This window comes from Phoxinus phoxinus (assembly GCF_949152265.1).
Source record: "Phoxinus phoxinus genome assembly, chromosome: 24".
NCBI classification, from domain to species: Eukaryota; Metazoa; Chordata; class Actinopteri; order Cypriniformes; family Leuciscidae; genus Phoxinus; species Phoxinus phoxinus.
In genome coordinates this window covers 12,599,578-12,618,689 of record NC_136899.1, presented here as the reverse complement: position 1 = coordinate 12,618,689, position 19,112 = coordinate 12,599,578, and the positions used below count along the sequence as shown (strand labels likewise).

General features: G+C 36.6%; 1 protein-coding gene across 2 annotated transcripts in view; it reads right to left on the bottom strand.

Annotated features, from left to right (window-relative positions):
* Nucleotides 1–19,112, bottom strand: part of cntnap2a (contactin associated protein 2a) — a 357,512-nt gene that overhangs the window by 146,992 nt on the left and 191,408 nt on the right. For both annotated transcript variants that reach the window (XM_079601641.1, XM_079601642.1), the window contains exons 9-10: nt 12,376–12,525; nt 3,600–3,762 (exon numbers count right to left, since the gene is read on the bottom strand). In XM_079601641.1, coding sequence (XP_079457767.1) covers nt 3,600–3,762; nt 12,376–12,525 — 313 coding nt within the window. The remainder of the gene's footprint in view (nt 1–3,599; nt 3,763–12,375; nt 12,526–19,112) is intronic.

Below are 19,112 nucleotides of genomic sequence, written 5' to 3'. Positions count from 1 at the left end.
ATAAACACCGCAGTACAGACAGAAAGTTCATCTGAAACATCATCTAAATATTGTCAGGGCGAAGGATGTGAATTTAAATGGCAGAAAGACGTGCCGAATGAACTGATCTTGTCTTTAAATCATGTTGAGAATGTACTCAGCCCTGAGCTATAAGGCTAATGAGACGCATTAAAGAACAATGCATCTTTACACACAATTAAAGTGGGGTTTAAGCTTCTAACTGAGCTGTAAGGAATCTAATGGAATGTAAACAATGCCTCCATATGTGGCTCTTTATCACTAAGGAGCAATATAAATGACCTAGAATTTTTGTATTATAAATGAGCAAATAAACACAAAGAAAGCAAATAGTTATTCTTATTAATTAGCAATCCTTTGCACTTAACGTGGGAGGCCATTAATGTCAAGTCAAGTGCAGTTTAACCTGAGATTTTTTATGCACATTAGCGCAATTCCAGACCTATCGAATGAGAAGAGCAATCATTTTACAAGGAGGCGATTCCATGTGAATTTGTATGATGTGGTTCAATGTGGAAATGTATGATTTTTAGAAATAAAGTGTGTACAGTACGAAGGTCCACCCATAATCCTAACTAGGGGTGTACGAATCAGCCACAAATTGCCCAAAATATAAAAGAGATACAAATTGCCATGAGAGTGTGCTGGCATTTCCCAATATTGCAGGAAGGTTCTGAGTGCTGAGCTACAGAGGACGCAGCGACTACCGTGATCATATGATATACTTAATTGGAATATTACGAAATACTACAGACACTTGAAATGGCAGACAGGACACATTCTTGCATTCAACTGTGTTGCTTTTCCATTGTTTTTCTATGTAAACATGCGCTAGGCAGATGTATTTGACTGGATGCATGTGCGCCTTTCAGCGTGAAAGAAGTTCTGGACAGTTGAAGGAACTGTCACTGTCCCGATCTTGCCAGTGCTGCATGGTCATGAAAGTTTATCATTTGCATGCATTTTCAAGCTTTGCCAATTTAAGCATTCAAGTGCAAGAAGATGCGAAAGAGAACTCGCCAAAGCTGTGTGACAAGTTTTGTGTGCGCAAATCCCAAGTGCACCTTGCAAATTGTCTTTCACATCTCCTTGTGCTTAAACGGACAAATTCACACATACCGGTATTTATCTCAAAATGCCTGCCTTGCCGAGTATCCTAGTAAACATAGTCGGTTATGGGCGGCTTAAGTGAACATAAATAGTAGAGAAAGACAATGCATTTGAATCAGTATATTGGTTCTTTTTTTATTATTAATGACTGTTTACTTTTAAGGGGTCATGGATTGAGAAATCAACATTTCCTTGAGCTTTTGATATATAAAAGGTCATCGTAATATAAGAATATCCTGTACGTTTCGGAGCTGAAAACTTCCTTGTTGGTCAAATAAAAGCTTTTATTGACAGCTGGCTCATCAAACGAGGGATCTGCGAATTGGCAGATCTGTGACGATAGAGAGCAGCGAAACGCCACCTCAACAGAAGCAGACCAACGCCTAATTCACGCATGACATGTAATAGGTAAATAGCACAGGCCTACGTGGCGCTTATCTGGATCGAGCTACCAAGCAATAAAAATGCCACTGAAGATTACAAAATATTGTGCAGTGCCTGGTTCTGGAAGAACACAGACATAAGCTTCCTTCGGATTCCAATTTTAGGAATGCGTTGTTGAACTTTATTTTTTAGACATTGTGCGTTTGTTCGCTTCATTGTATAAACAAGACACAGGTCGAGGCTGGAAAATGTAAAAATGTGCTAAAGGTTTTCGAGAGAGTTCCACATGTAATACTTAGCTATTTCATATGCAAAGATGTCAGCCAATCACAGCAGTGGGCGTTTACACTAAAGTCTCACAGCAGACACGCCCCTTCAAACAGAGCATTTAAATCATAGGGCTAAAATCAGGCTAGGAAAAATGCCTTTTATTTCTAAATTATGACAGTTTTTGTTTGTAGAAATCATACTAACATTATAAATGCACACCAGGAAACATTATGAAACGATAAAACAATGCAGTTCATGACCCCTTTAAAATTTACTCTTTGAAATTTATATTAATTAGATAGTAGTTTTAGCTGTGGTATTGAAATTAAAATCGCTGATTAAAGTGAGGCTGGTTAGTGAATAAGACTCTGGTTTATGCTTCAAAAGTGGTGAAAACTGTTCAGTGAATAGGACCCACTCCGTTATGTTCTGTTAGTTTCTGTTTTCATGGACTTTCAGTTTGTTTTCATTCGTTACGCGTCCCGCCACTCGTCTGTCTCCTTGGTTACCGTCATTAGTAGTTCATATGTGTCAGCTGTGTTTAATTATCATTGTTTGTGTTTAATACTTAAGTTGTTCCCTGCACTGGTCCGGTCACAGTTATGTTATTCGTGTTTGCTAGCTATCTGTCTGCCTGCCTTTGGGAATAGTATTATTAACACTATTGTTGTTTGGAACCTTCTTCTCCTGTCTTCGTCTGTTCGCCTGCATTGACCCCGTGACAAAGATATTGCAGTAAAGGATTTTTCCCCCCTATGGAAGTCTCCAGTTATGCTTCTTTCATCTCTATAGAATTGAATTACCAACAAACAAGATACAAGAAAAAATACCATACCAACATCTGATTTACCTCCAGATGTGCAATGATGCTTATGAAAAAAAACAAAAAAAACGGAATTATATAATTAACGAACAGATGATGCAGTATTTGAAGGGTCAGGTTGATGTTAAATTACCACAAAGACAAATCTGATTAGTTGTGATTAAAAGCAAGCCGCTTGACCCTTAATTATCTGTAATTTGAAGGCAAATTACTGTTTTCTTGCACAATGGATGAATACATTAGCCCTCACATCTGTTTAGAAATCCTCTTGTCTGGATGATGAGACGTTATTTCATGAAAACATTGAAGATACAAATGGGACAGTCAACATATATATCTTGAAATGCAGGGCTTTCAAAAAATATTGCTTTTCTGTTTAGTTTTTTTCAAGTTTTTAAATTGCTTTGCTCATTTTGTTGGGTTTTGACTTCATACTGTATGTATTTTATTTTAGTCTTTGTACAGCTTTTGTTTTGAAGTTTTGTTGATGTTCTTTGTTAAGGTAATAGTGCTGTATCCAAATATGCCTACTTACCTACAGTACTACACCGGTTACACAATATCTAGTAAAAATGGTGGCAAAAACACCAGCTACAATGGTGTCGTGTTCCTCACGCTTTGTTTTACATTATCAATAAAGCTCCATTACCAGGATTTGCCTCTGATGTATTCACAACAATGTGGCCACCGAACAAAAACGCTAAGCCTTGGAGAGTGAAAGTGTGTAAAATCAATCTAAAGATAAAAACCAAGCGCAGTTCTCCTGTTCTCGCACAGCATCTGCATGCTGATTAAACTCCTCATTTGCCATTGAAGTCAAGGAATGAAGAAGGTCAACTCCAGGGAGAGCAGGCAGAAAGCGACAGATCCTGCCCCTGGGGCTGATGCTGCCGGTGGGGATAAAGCCACAGTCTCAGTCTGCTGCACCTGATAATCACGGCCTCAGCCAGTGTTTGTTGAAAGGCAGGGCAAGGGAAGAAGGGTTGGCTCTGACCTGTCAATGATGGCACACATGTCGAGGCTGACGTTCTCGAAGGCTCCCATCTTTCCCTGCTCCACTGCGGTTAGGTCAGCCAGCTGATCGTCCACCTGAATGAGCTGCATGCAACCCTGGAACGAGCGCTGGAGGGGAGATGCTCTGGTTCTTAAAAAATAACCTAAACAAACAAAACACATGGCAAAGATGTTATATGCATTATTTATGATGTAATATCACTGATTAATTTTGCATACATTACCATTTGGGGTCAGTCATATTTTGTAATGTTTTTGAAAGTAGTTTTCTATTTCTATATTTTAAAATGTCTTTTATTCCTGTGATGCAAAGCTGAATTTTCAGCATCATTACTCCAGTCTTTACTGTCACATGATTCTTCAGAAATAATTATAATATCCTGATTTGGTGCTCAAGAAATATCTCTTATTATCATCATCATCAATGCTGAAAACAGTTGTGTTGCTTAATATTTTTGTGGAAACTGTGATAATTTTTTTTCAGGATTCTTTGATTAGAAAGTTCAAAAGAACAGCTTTATTTGAAATAGAAATTCGAACCCCCTGGAGCCTAATCATAATGGATTATTTTTTATGATGGATACATTTATTTTGGGCTTCAAAATCTTTACTTTATATTACTTTTAATGGCAATGTTAATCTAAAATGAAAATCAGGGGAATATGAGCATTCACAATATTGTCTGATTTATATTCAATAATGATAGATTTCAATCTATTTATTTGTGGCCATTAACAAATATGGTGATGATATATTGTGCAGCCTTAATTAACTGTACACATACGGTAATGTTAAAAATACATTACATAAAATCTTATTTCAAATGCTTCCGCATTGCATGCATCCAGAGATCCCAATACTGCCCAAGTAAGTCTGTTATTTAATGAACTATGTTATTACCCGTAACTCAACATTTCAAAAAATGTCAGAATCATGCTTTAATTATAGTTGGAGAGTTTCTGCAAGAACTACTTTGCCCTCAAGTGAGACACTTCACCTCATACTGTATAGGACTGAGATCTGTGTACTATATTTCTCTGGATAAAAAAGGTCAAACTAAATTTAACACAAAAATAAAGTCAGTGAGTGTGATCTAACGTCATATGTGTGAAAGGTAATCTAATGTCATGCATGTAAAAGCTGAACATAAGGACCATTAACTGGGGAAAAACCTATCAACCTAACCTCATTAACCAAGTGATAGCTTCGACACCCAAAAAGGTCATGTACATCGCAAACAATCAGCCAACTCTGATGCTACTAATGAGATAAAAATACCTAGAAACACTGAACAAAGTCAGATTAGACAGATTTCTCCATATGGGCCGCTGACATTCCTAGGAGAAAATACGCAACCTAGACCCCAAAGATTTGGCAAATCCACAGGGTTGGTTACGCTTGTGTTAGAGGTAAACAAAGCTTTCCATTATGCCGATCACAGAAAGGTCTATTGAGATTCACCTTGCGTCCCCCTGACATTAATCTACAAATGAGAGCATCTGGAAGCATCAGTGTTTGCAAGGCACTGGCTTAAAAAAATAAAATAAGAAAAGAAAAGAAAAAAACCCCAACAAAGTTCCTCAAGTTTGCTGGGCCATCTGTCTTGTCTGCTTCCTGCACCTGTCCAGGAGTCTATATGCCTGAGCAGTCAACAGAGGAGAATGAGGAAGATGGGCTATTGGAAGACACACTGAGGGAAATGTGACTCACTACAGAGGAAAACCGAGAAAAACAAGCATCTGCTGACGAATTAAGGCAGGGCTGCAGTGGCATCTCAATGATTGCTGGGATTTGTGGGGATCTGGGAAGCCGCCAGGATGCGTGATCAACAAGAGACGTGGGAAAAGGCAGGCTTTCGTCACCCACGCTTGGATGCGACTTCCCGGTGACTGCTTTTGTCCCATTCTGCTGTCGTAATTAATTGAGGAGAGTCACATTTCTGACAAGATAACGCTCTAAATTACGACTGAGGCCCACAACTCACACTCCTGACAGGGTTTCTGAGTAGCTTCTGCATGACTGTGTTTACGTGCTGCTGGTGATTTTGCAGAGATTGGAGAATAACTACTGTAAGATTAATGAGTGTCTATGGGCTCCATGTATTATTCATGACTGGCAAATGGAATATGGAGGATTCCTGTGGGAAGCCCATGTTGTAAACTTTTATCCTCATCAATAAGCCCATGTGCAGATGTTAACTGTTTTTTGTTTATTCTGCTGTGGATAGTCTATAATGATGTTAAGGTGTATCCAACATTGGTTACTCTTTATTTGGAAGGCCCCCTTTAGACATTCGGTTGACTATAAGTAATATTGCACCTACAGTATGTCAACTAACTCTTAATTAGAGTTGACTGGTAGGGTTATGGTTAGAATAATGCTGAAAACAGTTCTGGAAAATTTTATAATTTCCAGGATTCTTTGAAAAATAGAAAGTTCAAAAGAACACTTTTATTTGAAATAAAATAAAATAAAATAAAATGAATAGCTTTAAAAGCTATAATTAATCATTAATCAGCTCACCCACTCGGACAACACCATTTTTTGTTAATCAAGTCCAAACAAATGCAGTATTGATTAGCATAAGAGACTTCAAAAACATTAAAAAATGTTATTGACCCCAAACTTTTGAATAATACAAGTTCAATTCAATTTGATGGATTTTTTTCTATAATATTGAAATGAAAAAATCCTTTTGAGTCAGTGTAATAAAAATAACAGCCAAACAAGTTAGTAGCAGCAAATACAAACTCCATTTACAAACCATATACTGTTTCAAAGAAACATTTGAGAGCCCCTATTCTTTATTCCACTCTATTACAAAGTTATCTAAACAAAAGCTGACCTCCTACAGGTTGATGGCTATTTCAAAGTCCTAATATGAAGCAGAAGAACTCTACGGTCCTCCTACAATATGTTTAATGCTGTCTTCTTTATTACAAAATCCAATCTACTGCCATCTCCCATCAGACAAGTCATTAATTCGGTGAGGTCTGCCACAAATGTGCATAATCATCCTCTGTAAAATATGTTTAGGAGACTACATTTAACCAGAGAGGATGTCAGGAGACAAGCAGTCCCTTTCTTGGAAAAACAAAGATCTATTCTCCTGGTTCTACTGCAGACAGCTAAATACATGCGAGAGTATTTTGGAGACATTGGGGACTGATGGGAGTTTTTCTGTTTGCTAGAATATTCCATCAGGTCTTAAATGATCAAACATGTGCTAAAGCTAATTATGTTTTGTTTGCAGATGAGCATCTTGGGCAAAGCAAAACTGGACCCCACTGACTTTCATTATATGGACCAAAAAAAAAGGCGATTTTTCCAAATATCTTCTGTTATGTTCAACAGAAAAAAGGAAAGTCATACAGGTTTGTATTAATGTGATTCAATTATTTTTATTTTTGTGTGCGCTTCAATTGTCTTTCGCCCAACAACAAGGGGGATTTTTTTACTTAAATACTAACTTTTAGGCAAGGCAATTTGTTTATATATCACAAATAATATGAACTATTTAACAGTTCTGTGGTATGGTTAAAACTTTTGTTAACTGAAATAAAGCTGAAATAAATAAATAAATATTAAATGAAAAACTTTAACTTAAAACAAACCATAGAAATGTGAATTAGATTAAAAACTGAGATAAATTAAGTTTGTTAACATACTGAAAGCACACAGAAATTAATATATTTATTTGAAATACATTTATATACATTTAAATTTTAAACAATAATAAATTCTATAAAGTATACTAAAATAAGCACAGTTCAATGTGTAACAACATGTAAAACCTTAAATGTGATCTTTTATCAAAATGGATCAAACTTTTGTTGTGCATACTTAGCAACATCTGGTGTTTATAAAAGTGCCATGATATTTCCGGAAGACAAAATCAAAAGGTCCTTTTTTTTTGTCCTCCCTTAGCCCCACAGAATATCTATACTCTACAGAATATTATATTTATGTATCTCATGTATTGGATTTGGGCCTTGTAATGTTTTCTGCATGCATATCACAGCTCTCCAAATACTTGTCTGAAACAAACACAGATTCTGTGGCAGGGAAATCCAGTAGTTATGGAAACACGATGTGCATCGGGCCAGTCTGTCTATCACTGTAATGAGGATCTGAATCAGCTGTATATCTGTTTCCTGGGTTTATCTTGCACAAACACACGTGACTGTCTTTGCTCTTTAGAGTCATTATCTCACGGCTGCTAACATTAATAACCCACCGGTAGAGGCACAGAGGGCTTACTTTCCAATCTGCACATTGCAAAATACAATCTTTCTTTTCTATTTATCAATCTATTTCAAGGTACACTGGTATTCTGCTGGAGAAAGCGATGATAAAATCTTACCCACATTGAATGGGATGCCAAACAATAGCATAAATAGCATCACCAGCATGAAGAACATACTACAAAACCTTTTGAACCATTTAAATGGTTTTCTAAAAAGAGATAAAGCCCTTTCCTGTATGTAATGTATACATTCATACTGATTTTAAGCTGAGAAGCCATCATAGATCTTACACTAAGCTGACGTCTGAGAAGCCAACCCAACCCAGATAAATAAGCATCATTCCATGCATAGGACTAACAGTCCTAAGGGATATTGTTATGCTCTTGCAGTCTGCCAACACATGCATGTGTGTTCACACTGATGAAATGCATTACATCTGCCTGAGTGAGGTGAATGGGAATATGAGCAGAAATCTAAATCTTTTCATGCGCTGCCTCTAGAAACCTAATTTGTTCGTCCTTTTTGTGTGTAGCTGACCTCACCATTGCTAGCTCTGATCAGAACCCTGCCTTTGATGATTTTACCATATTAAATTGAATGTGCCCAGGTCAATGCTCTACAATTAGCTTCCATGCATATAAACAGCCTCAATTACCTGTGTTCATGCTGGTGGTTTCACAAGATAAACAAGAAACCTGGTTGGTAAATATCTCTATTTATACAAAAAAACTAAACTGTAATGCTTATATTTAATGCTTAAGTGTCTTCTAACTTGTGTATCCTTGCTTTATAATAATCAACTGAATAAATAATAACCTTGCTTTATAATGACCATTCCATCAGCTGGCAATGGAGCGGCATTTCTGTTGCGCCAAACACCTTGAGAGTCAACAAAGCTGCCAAAGCTCAACTTGCTACACCAATTATTTAAAGGAAAGCCCCTTTTAGCGACGGATATTTTAGTTTAATAATTTAATTGCTCAATATTAGCGCAGAACATCTGCACACACTAATGGATAGCACAGAGTCTATTTGTTTACAGATTAGTGCTATGGCGTGCAAAAGCAAAATGCATTAACTACTGTACTACACATGCCAAAAATAGATTATGGCTGAAATCAGATCTCTTAAACCAAGGGTTTTCAAATGGGTCCAGGGAGGGAACACACAAGGAGATGTCTGAGGGTCCACAGAAAATTTGAAAGAGAAAAAATATACTATACAAAATGTATTTATTTATTTTGTTGGGCTGCGGAAGAAAAAAAGTTAACTTAATACTAGGGATGCACCAATACCACTGATACCCATACTTTCATTTTTTGTACATCTACCCAATATTTTACACATATTTGGTAGAGAAACCAAAAGAATATGAATCATATTAGTGTGCTTAATTGTTTCCTTTAGTTATTTTCATGCTTAATTATGCCCGTAAAAAGGCCTGTTATTGTATGAACATGTTACTGTTCTTTTCTGTTCACTGTTCATTCTATTGCTCTATCGTATTTCGTCTACAGCGCACATTTAGAGCTGCTACAGTGTAGAGTGTTCCTAGACACAAACACTGTACATGCTGCATGGTATCAGTATTTGGTATCGGAGCATTTTAATGAGTACACGAGTGCAGTTTCAGGTATCGGTATCGGCGCATCCATATCTACAGTATTTATTACATTTACTAAATTTGTTTACTACATTTAATTTATAAATGTGGCCATTAAGTGGACCGAGACCGATGAAAAGATGGGTCTCGGTACGATTCCAAACCAACTCTGGTGCAGTTCGACTGAAATATGAATGCAACACGAACCAAAGATATCTAAATTAACCAAAACCAGATGCGACCCTAAAAAAGGACACAATGCTCAAGCATTTTTCTCATCATAGTCGCGATGTTGCCCATTAACGTTCGGTAGAGGCATTGGAATCATGTCTTTTTACAGCAGATATTCATTTGTGTGTGTGACGGAGGGATTCCTGACGCAGTTTTGACTCCTTTACACATATAACAATCTCTTCGTGAGATCTCAGCTGATAAAAATATCATAATATGCATGCACATACAGTACAATGACCGGTTATAGCCCATCATGCATTGTTTTGGATATTAGGTAAATTCCATCACAAAATATACGTCACAAAAGCATTTTTTTTTTAAAAAAATCTTTAGATTCGTGTTAAATATGACAGTGTGAACGGTAAGCGAACCAGGACTAAATGTATTATTTTCTTTTTTGGTCCGGACCAAAAGAACCAAGTGTGAACACCCTAAAAAAAATGTTGTGAGAATTTTTTTTTTTTTTCCTATTATAATGTTAGGTTTACTCATCTCGTATTACTTTGATAGTGGGCAGAACTAAATATAATACAATAATAATATAATAAAATGTAATACAAAGTATATAGAAAAGATAATATATTAATAATTTGCTTTGGCTTTAGTATAGTGACAATATAAAAACCAATCACTTAATTTTGGAAGGTTGGAAGTTTGGAAGGTTGGATGTTTGGAGGAAGTTTGGAAGGAAAGAAGGAAGCAATGAGGGAAGGAAGGAATATTTTAGGAATGGGGTCCCCAAAGGATCATCAATAATGTCAAAACCCCCTGGCTTAGACCATGATCTGTCCTGTAATAGACAGGTTTGGATCAACTAAGCTTCGATCAGAGAAAACTGTTCATCCCAAATACGAGATACTAAATGTGCTTAAATTGATTTATCTTACAGGTTTCAATCTGTGTTTTACAGTCATTCCCAATGTTAACGTTCTTTGGCATATTCATATTCTGCCATATGGACAATCTTTCTAAGCTCAAAAAAGATCCAATCAGCAGTAAACAAATCAGACAGTGCAGACACATCTCTCTATAAAATAATAGTGATGGATGGAGAAGCATGATTGATAATTATAGTTGGTGTCCAGGTGAACCAACAGGAACGAAGGGATGAGAATTGAAGCTTTTTGATCTCATTTTAGAAGCTGTCATGTGTAAATGTGCTGCCGCGCCGTGCCAGACCCAGAGCGGAGGGACTGCAGTTCTTACTTCTTTTAGCTGTTTTTGAAGATGTGTGAGTCTGATAAAGCTATCAGCCATGCAATCCCTCAGCCTCTATAGACAGGCAGGTTGATAGCGCCAGACACTGCCGTCTATCTCAGCTGCCGGTTTTCCTTTGCATACTTGCCTCTCTGAGCCGCTGAACATGTTCTTATCTCTGACTTCCTGCCAATGGTCCGATCGGACAGATGGCTGGCTGAAGAGGGCACCGGGGTGGGTTAGTTTCCATCAGAGGGGAGACATGAATGTGTGTGTGGTGGCACATGCAACTTTGGATCAAAAACTTAAAAAAACTAATGGCAAAAGATGAAGATGGAAGGTCACAGCACCCTCCCACTCCATTAAAGTGAAATCGAAGAATGAACTGGTGTGACGTCCTTTCGAACAAAATAAGGCCAAAACTACGTTTATTTAGTGTTCGTTTTGGGAGTTCAAAACAGCTTGCCAAAGCTAAATTTCTTGACTTTTCAGATGGTAAACACTTTCAAACTACCATTGGTCTATGGAGATTACAGGTGTGCTCTGAGGCTCCGCCTTCTTTGATGTGGAAATCTCTCGATTCATTTCTTCTGTTCAGTCTGTCGAGTTCAGATGTGAGTAAAAACATGAACACACTGGAGAGCCACTTTATAGTATAAATTAAAGTTGTAATTTTAACTGAAAGAGTCACTGACACTGTTTTTTTTTTATGTTTAATACTGTAAAGCTGCTTGCTTTAAAGCGATGTATTGTATAAAGTGCTATATAGACTTGATTGTACTTTGTATATCAGATTCCTTTATCTGACATATTTGGACCGAGATAAATCATGAAAACTGATGCTTCCAACAGCTGTACAAGTTCTTGATTTTCTGACTATCTTCTTCTGACTACCCAACTCAAGTTGGCAGCGATAAGCCTGGCAAACTTTTTGATGGCTTTGCCAACAAGTGTAGATGGACAAGCTATGGCTCGCATTTGACTTTTATCTCAGTTGCATTGTGAGGCCCAATGTTTTTTCTAGAAGATGCAGTTATGACTTTAAGTGAATTTTATGTGATGAATTTTTTATTCATTCTTACATCAAAACTGTTCTGACATTTTGCCTTAACACTCAGAGTTTAAAGACAATGGAAGATGTTCACACTAATCTGGGCAGCCAATTATTTCTTCTTTTAAGCAGACCGTCCCTTTGTTAATGTTCTTTCGTTTTCCAATTAAACAAGATTAAACATAAAAGCATATCAGCATACATGTCCATCCTGATTTATTTAAAGGGTTGTCTTTATGCATGCATAGTGAAGCAAGTTCTCAAAATCCTTTCTAGTGCTGGTCTCTCAGCAGAAACAAATTCAAAGGCCTTTGTAAATCAGTGTCAGCGTCCAATACACCAGGGAGAGTGAGAAGATCTGAAGATCTATTCTTATGGTACTTTGGCATTCTCAGTTTTGGTGTCTGTAAATTTCTGAACTTGCCTCCAAAATGGTACGTGCTTCCTGTTGTGATCTGGACAGGTGAGTTGGTTCTCACAGCCGATGCTTCATCCCCATCAATGGTCAGCAAAGCAAAGTTCTCTTTGGCCAGGAAACGAACATCATGCCATTCTCCATCATTTAGTCCAGAACCTGTGAGAAAAGATGAACAACTATAAATTAACATCCAGAACTATGTTGCAACTTTTTCACTTTTGACTCTGTCAAGTAAAAATACATAATTCCCACACACCTTGATTGCAAACATCTTAATATTTTTTTTAACCTATAATTATCAATTATGTCAGATAATTATATTGACATATGATGTCAATTATCTGATATTTTAAGTGACTTAATAACCCAGTTATGAGAGTTTTTCTCCATGATTTAATTTCCCGTTTGATTTTTTTTCCTGTACATTGGTCATGCGACAATTTTACAGCTTTACTGTATTTTTGATCAAATAAATGCAGCCTTGGTGAGCACAAAATACTTATTTTAAAAACATAAAAAAAATATTATCGAGTACAACCGCCAAACTTTTAAATGGAAGTGTGAAATAGTAATAATAAAAGATAATACAAAACTACTTACCGTAATTATGTCTCTTGTCTAAAGTCTTTTAATACAGATATTTTTTCTTCAATATGATATCAGGACAGTTGTATTACATTAACATGTGTGACTTTATGCCCACCAAAAACAATAAATAAATTAAAATGCTCATTATTGAAGCGGTGTATTCAGGCCATTGTGTGTATGAATTGCATTTTTTTAACAACATTGACCCAAATATATATAGTGAATGGGATTTTTACTTCTGGAATCCAACTACTGAACTCACTAGGCTAATGAGAATAAAATAACAAGCCTCAGAGTCTCCATTGAGGGCGGATTCAAGGCGACGGGGGGTTCAGGTTAACAAACCCACAGCAGCTGCTGATTTGACAGCCCTGATTGATAAATCAGAGAGGTGTTATTTACTCTGATGCCATCGTGAAGGGCAAAAGTCATCAGAACATAATAACCAGGTTGATGCTAGCTTAGAGGAATGAATTCTTTGCCACCATTAATCATGCACTGCTGGAAAGACATTACCTCATTGGAGGTCCCCAGTGGCCAGTTTACCTCTATCTGTCACACACCACAAAACACTGAACAACTGTTCTCTCCTTTCTGAGCGCTCTCACTCTCGGGCACAGTCCACTTGGTACGAACAAGGCCAAAGTACCTTACACGCCATTACCTCTGATAAATTTGTCTCTCAGAAGTTGCTGGTGATATAAAGGGAGAGCGCTTTCTGCCATTTACTCGTATGCCGTCCATCAGTTTGTCTCAAACCCTGTACATTTTGTGCTTGCGTAGGTGTATGAAGTGGACGGTGTAGTAGACAGCTGGACATGCCTGTCACGAGCGGCTCTGTGGGACAGTTGGACAAACAGATGGCTTTTGTGTACATGATAAATTATGTTAAGAGCCGTAATGTGACAACACCACATCAAATGAGTGTCAGTGACGTCTGAGAGTAGGGTGCACAAAGCTGATGAGAATATGTTGTGAGCTGCATCTGATTATATCGGGATGCCCTGAAGAAAAATACAGCATAGTTCAGATGGTTTAGCTCTTACAGTATATAACCAGTAAAACAACTGGGTAACCAGCATAAGGTATTAACTTGTGCCAGTAACAGACTAGCATTGTCCAATTAAAACTAGCTTAAAACTAGTCTAAAATATTTTTTCAACAGGGAATTGCAATCAAAGATTGCCGATGCAGGTTAAAACAATATCCATAAAAAAAGCAAATACATAGCACAAATAGGGAAGCCCGATTCACAAACAAATGACTGATTTTAACTGATTCTTTTGAATCATTCAAGACTCAAAAACGTATCATTATTTTACTATTTATAACTATTTTCAGGGAATTCCGTCTTGAAATAAATAAATTGAAGGCTCGTGAAACTTGCACCAGTACTATTAGTCACTGGTTGTGGACTGTTCTGCCTCTGTCAGGTAAGTAATCACTCAGTGGAATTACCTCAGGAATAATTGAGCAATATTTGGATTAAACAAGTGTTTATATTGCTTAATTGTATATAGTCACCAAAAAAGTTTTCAGTTTGTCATTAAAAGCAATCCAAACATGAAACTGTGTGATGCTTTAGCTCCAAATTCAGTATACACATTAACAATGCATACAGTACAGGCAAGAAGATGAATCTAGAAGATGAAAGCAATGCGTAAAGTTGTATATTAAGCGTTTTCTTAATAACAGTTTTCGGTTACACCTTGTCACAGTGTAATTATACATTTTTAAGTACTTAGTAATATTAATTAACACTATAGGGTAAGTTGAATGTAATTATGCATAATTTATAGTTATTACTATAGTAGTTAGACACTGTAAAATAAAGTGTTATCCAGTTTTCTAGGGAAAAAGCATAAAATACTCATAAACATTCTGATTGAACAGTTTAGTAATGAGAGGAACCTTAATGCTGTGAGACTTCTCTATCATTCATGCAGTAATTAAAACTATCACTGGATATTGTATATGAAATATTTTTTATTATTATTTATTTTACATGATATGCATCCGAGTTTTTGGGTAAATTAATTAAAACTAAAGTTATTTTACACCAGCTTCTTTATTACGCATCTAAAAAAAACGAAGCTTGATTGCATGGTTGCGTTACAAAAAATTACGTTAAACTTAGTCGCTAACAGGTAAAACAGCATTTTAAAGTTTATTAATAAATAAATTATATTTATTGCAGTGTTCATAACTTTATAAAAATGTATCAAATTCTGAAAGGTCTATAACCATTGTAAGGAGTTTTTTAAAATACAGTTTCCTAAAAAAAAAATGTAATCATGAATTAACAAAAATACAAAAAATGTATACTCCCAATGTCCACGAATGCCATCCATCCATAAAAAGAAACAACAACTATAAAACAATGTTTCACAAAAAATCCCTCAGTGTAACCATACTACACTCAAAGGTGCTCTAATCTAATTAGGTCAGAAAGGTGGATTGATGTAGACCTTCAGTATCACTGCGATCGGCCTTTTGCGACTTACCTAATTACGCTACATTGGTGTGAAAGGGCAGCATCCCTGCATGTCCCTGTGGTCCTTACCCATCGTCACGGATTAATTAAGACAGGAGGAAACCCTCTGTTAACACAAAGTGGCTCCCTTGAACTCTGACGGATCAACCTACAGTCATTACTTTTCTACCTTCTTAATCAACTTTCCCATGATGACCTTCAGCTCATCAGGATATCACACATTTTTAGTCTCTCTCTTATATAATGAACTCTCAGAGTATGAGATGCTTACAGACAACACCACCCAAACAGATTTTGATAAATGTCTTGTGGGTTCCAGTCGCATAAAACCATTAAAGTGTGAATGACATTTGAAGGACTCAGTGCCCTTTAAGAAGCAGGTGCATCCTCATATGGGGTTCAAAGGTAGGGATGCAATTACAGCGATGCACAGCCTCCAGCTCTATTTGTCATCATGGTAAGTCTGATATTTGAGTATGTAGGTCCGGATAAGGATGCAAAAGGCTCAAGCCAAGAAGCCCCAGATGCAATAATGTCATCAAAAAGGATTGCTGGGAAAGTTTGCGCTTCCTCACTACTCAGAGGTTCACAGACACCAATCCATGATTAATGTTAGGCTTTGCCAGGAAAGAGAGCTCTTGGGAGAGCAAGAACTTCAAGCTTCTGCTTTTCCACAAATGTTTTTTGATACCGAAGTGTCTGAAATTGTTTTAAAAGCCCCTTTTTTAACATAAAAAGAGAGAGAAGCGCTGAAAAATGTATCAGGCCTCCTCAGTCCATCCCACTGAAGAATATTAATGATTTATCCGAGGGAGGTCTTGGTTACGTGACCAATTCTGATTTTCTACGAATGTCACAGGCAGAACTTTTGGAGGAAATTTAGAGAGAATGAATTGTGCAGGAATGTTGCACGAGTAGCTTTAGTGCCTGAATCACTGACGGACTTATGCAAATCAGGTAATGGCAAAAAAGCAATAGAAAATGCCCACAAATATCTCTTTCAAATTAAACGTCAAAAGCACAATGAGCCTTGTGAATGAGCCACACTATATTGAGATGAAATGACATAAAATTGGAGGCCTGTTTGCACTGAAAATAATGACACAGCGAAAATGTCTCACATTTGGATCTGGTTAAACAGCTTTGTGGGTGGTTTATAAGACAGTTTTCACACAAAAGTGATGCCGCTGTTTAGTTACAATTTTTAATCAAGTACGTTTTGATGTTTTATATAAACCAGGTGACTGGACTCTGAACCTTTTTAAAATGCTTTGTGACAAAAATACACTACCGTTCAAAAGTTTGCCATCTGTACGATGTTTTTTTTTTTTTCAAATAATGTATTTGAAAGCAGTCGCTGATACTCACCAAACCAAGGCCGAAAAAACAGTAAAGTTGTGAAATATCATTACAAAATAAATTTACAAGTAACAACTGATATTTTTGTATATTATAATGTTTTTCACTGTGATGGCAAAGCTGAATTTTCAGCATCATCACTCCAGTCTTCAGTGCTTGACCCTTCAGAAATTATTCTTATATGTGGACTTGGTGCTCAAGAAACATTTCTATCTATGTTGAAAACAGTTGCACTGCTTACTATTTTTGTGGAAACCATGATACATATTTTTCAGGATTCTTTGATGAATAGAAAGTTCAAAAGAACTGAATATATTTGACAGAAATCTTTTGTAATATTATAAATTACTTTACTGTCACTTTTAATCAATTTATTGCATCCTTGCTGAATAAAAGTATTAATTTCGTTAAAAATAATACTGTGGACGGCAGTGTGTGCAACAGCGTTTAGGATGTACATAAGATGTCTAAAATAAGTTTCATAATTAGATTGTTATTGACTCCAAAAAGACCTTTATTGATGCAATAAAATAACCTTACCAGCAAGAGGGCATACATGTTATCTGTTTTTGACAATGCATCAACTATTTTGAGTGAAAACCTAGTGATATTTGCCTAAGCACTGTTTAAGACCACATCCTGTTTAATTCATACCTCTAGGTTGACCTGGCACAAAGCTACAGTTTGCTTTGTATCTTGACTTTGACCTGGTGTATGGTCCATTTCTTGAGGCACAGCCTGTGGGCTCCAAGGAACGGAGCTCAGACTCGCCATTACTGTTTGCAGAGGCTTTCGTGAGTGATGTAAACTACACACTACCACCCGATGGCCTTCACACATTCATCCACGCAGAATCAGAAATATTGCCAGCTATTTTTGGGGTATAATCACTGGATGTGTTCCTTTAACTGCTGTAAACAGACTGTAGGAGAGATCGGATAAATAATACATATATATTTATAAAGTCATTTCCATAAATATTTCCCTCACACTATATAATAACGCACCATATAGACAATTTTCTACTTTTTTATCAATTCACATAAAATGAAAAAGAAAAAGTTACTATTAAATAAATTATGGATAGACATAAAATGAGTGAAAAAGAACGTGTAGATGTCAAAGACTGTGTGGAGCTACGTCAAGAACATTGGATAATTCAGCAGAAGCCTGAGGGATAAATCTGATATTCTCTGCTCACAGTCACCTCCACAGACATATCACATTGATTTTTGAAGCTACCACTACCCTGAAGGGGACAGGAAAACTAGAGAGAGAACTCAGTTTATTTCTGAAACTTACTGATACATTTTGACCAAGGCACTGGCTCTGAAATAGACAAACCTCCTGTTTTTCCTCTGGAAAATGGACATGGTTAAGCCAAGTTCGTGGGTCAAAGCTTTGAGATTTTCAAAGCTGTTTTTTTTTTTCTCATCTTGGCAAAAAGATGGCCTGGAGTGTTTAACTAGACACAAGCTATAAAACAGAGGGCACTGTAACAGACACTATCAGAGTGAGAACAGCTAAGATAACAGATCTCGCTCAGACATTATTAAAAATGGGCGAAGTCATGGACATAAGATACCCTCTATCTGATCTTACTGTAAATTATGGATGAGCTAAAGAGAATAGCTGTGTTCCAATACCAACGCCTACATAGGCAGCCTGACCATCATGGAAACCTATAATCAAATGATTTGGAACAGAGGTTTTCAAGAAATTTTAATGACGATCACCGTATATCACAAAGAGATGACAATCTCTGTATGACAGACCCCTTTCCTAAAACATAAAGACAGCTACACTAACATTCAAAAGTTTGGGGTCAGTATTATTATTATTTTTTAAATATTTTATATTTCAGGGATGCATTAAATTAATCAAAAGTGACAGTAAAGACATTTACATTGTTATAAATGATTCTATTTTACATAAATGCCTATTCATCAATGAAATTCTGAACAAAAATGTATCAGAGATTCTTTAAAAATATTAAACAGTACAAATGTTAATTAACATTAATAATAATAAAAAATGTTGAAAATTCAGCTTTGCTATCATAGGAATGAATTACATTTTTATTGATGTATTTGGCTGTCCCAAATATATGAAAATAGAAAACAGTTATGTTATTAATTTAAAGGTGCATAGCGCAAGATTCTGAGTTTTTGCAGAACTATGCCACCTCTGGTGGCAAGCGAAACTGCAGCCAGAGATGTGCACGCTCATGGACCACACTAGAGGATGGATACCCGACCTGAGCCCGACGGGACCCGCCGGTACCCGACGGGCCGGGCCGGGT